Here is a 1,372-nt window from a genome sequence, read left to right on the forward strand (position 1 = left end):
GAAGTGGCTACAGACCAGCCCTGGGAGATGGTGAACGGGGCTGGCAGTGGCAGCAGGAGTCATGCCTAGGCCCTGCTGGATGGAAAAGGAGAGGGTAGAGCCTGGACTCCATGGACCACTGTGGAGGGGGCCTGAGAGTCTCAAACTGGGTGCTCTATCCTTAGCTTGGTCAGACTGGCTAATGGCTTCTGTGACTTCAGCCCCAGTAGCTGGAGTCTGGGATAAAAGCCAAGGTTGTACCACCAGACCAGTCAACTTCCCCCTCGCAGAACTTGCACTTGCATGGCAGAGAGTTGCTTTTTGGTATCTGACTGATGGCCCATGCCGTTGGGGCAAGAACCAGAACTGCAGTAACACGGACTCCATATCCCCTGGGAGACTGTGGTCCACACTGGACAAGGCCGATGTAAACAGATACCCTCTGTGCCTGGAGGGCTTGGTAGTGGTTGCTGTTGTTCAGTTGCTCAGTCATGTCTGACTCTTTGTGACCCCATGGACTGCAGCCCACCAGGCTCCTCTGTCCATGGGATTCTCCAGGCAAGAATACTGGAGTGGGTTGCCATTTCCTCCTCCAGGGGATCTTCCCCACCCAGGGATCGAACCTGTATCCCCTGCATTGGCAGGCGGATTCTTTACCACTGAGCCACCTTGGCAGCTGGACTTGGTACCTCAGTGATAAAGAGGGACATGAAGGCTGTGGAAAAGGCATGAAGAGTCATGAAGTCCAGGATGGCTGATGGGAGAGATCCGCGTTTTGTGCTGGCATGGCTTTCTTTGTCCATGCGGGGGGCAATTTTTGATCCTCGGACTGGGCTTCTGGAAACAGCCAGCCGGGAGGAGGAATCTGAAGGTGGGTGAGACTGGATGGAATTTGCATTCCGAGATTACGGGCCTTTAATTTCTGCAATCAGCTTGCGGCTCTGCCGCAAAAAAGCCGCGGCACAAAGCCGAGCCGGCCGCGAAGTGGGTTAGGGCGTTATATAAGCCCCGGCGGGAGGGGAGACGGCCCTCTCTGCGCTCTGCAGGCGGATGCAGAGCGCGGGTGACCGCGGGCGGGCGCGGGCCGCGCTGACGCCGGGCTGCTCGCGTCGCCATGGAGACGGGCGGGCGCGGCGCGGCTGTCAGCGGCGGGCGCGCGGCCGCGGGGGGCTGCGGGAGGAAGGCGCGGGCCGCGGCTGGGACCCTCGCGGTAGAGATGGACTTGCATTGTGATCGCGCTGCCGAGCCGCCGGCCGCCGAGCCGCCGTCGGGGAAGATCAACAAGGCCGCCTTCAAACTGTTCAAGAAGAGGAAGCCGGGCGGCGCGATGCCCAGCATCTTCGGGGTCAAACACAAAGGGGACGGCAAGGGCGCGGGGCCGGCGGGGCTGGTG

General features: G+C 60.8%; 1 protein-coding gene across 1 annotated transcript in view; it reads left to right on the forward strand.

The window, feature by feature from the left end:
* Positions 1-1,093: 1,093 nt before the first annotated feature.
* AMER2 (APC membrane recruitment protein 2) overlaps positions 1,094-1,372 on the forward strand; it is a 14,496-nt gene continuing 14,217 nt past the window's right edge. Inside the window, exon 1 of the mRNA XM_040267259.1 lies at positions 1,094-1,369. Coding sequence (XP_040123193.1) covers positions 1,094-1,369 — 276 coding nt within the window. The remainder of the gene's footprint in view (positions 1,370-1,372) is intronic.

Source organism: Oryx dammah, unplaced genomic scaffold (genome assembly GCF_014754425.2).
Source record: "Oryx dammah isolate SB20612 unplaced genomic scaffold, SCBI_Odam_1.1 HiC_scaffold_24, whole genome shotgun sequence".
Lineage (NCBI taxonomy): Eukaryota > Metazoa > Chordata > Mammalia > Artiodactyla > Bovidae > Oryx > Oryx dammah.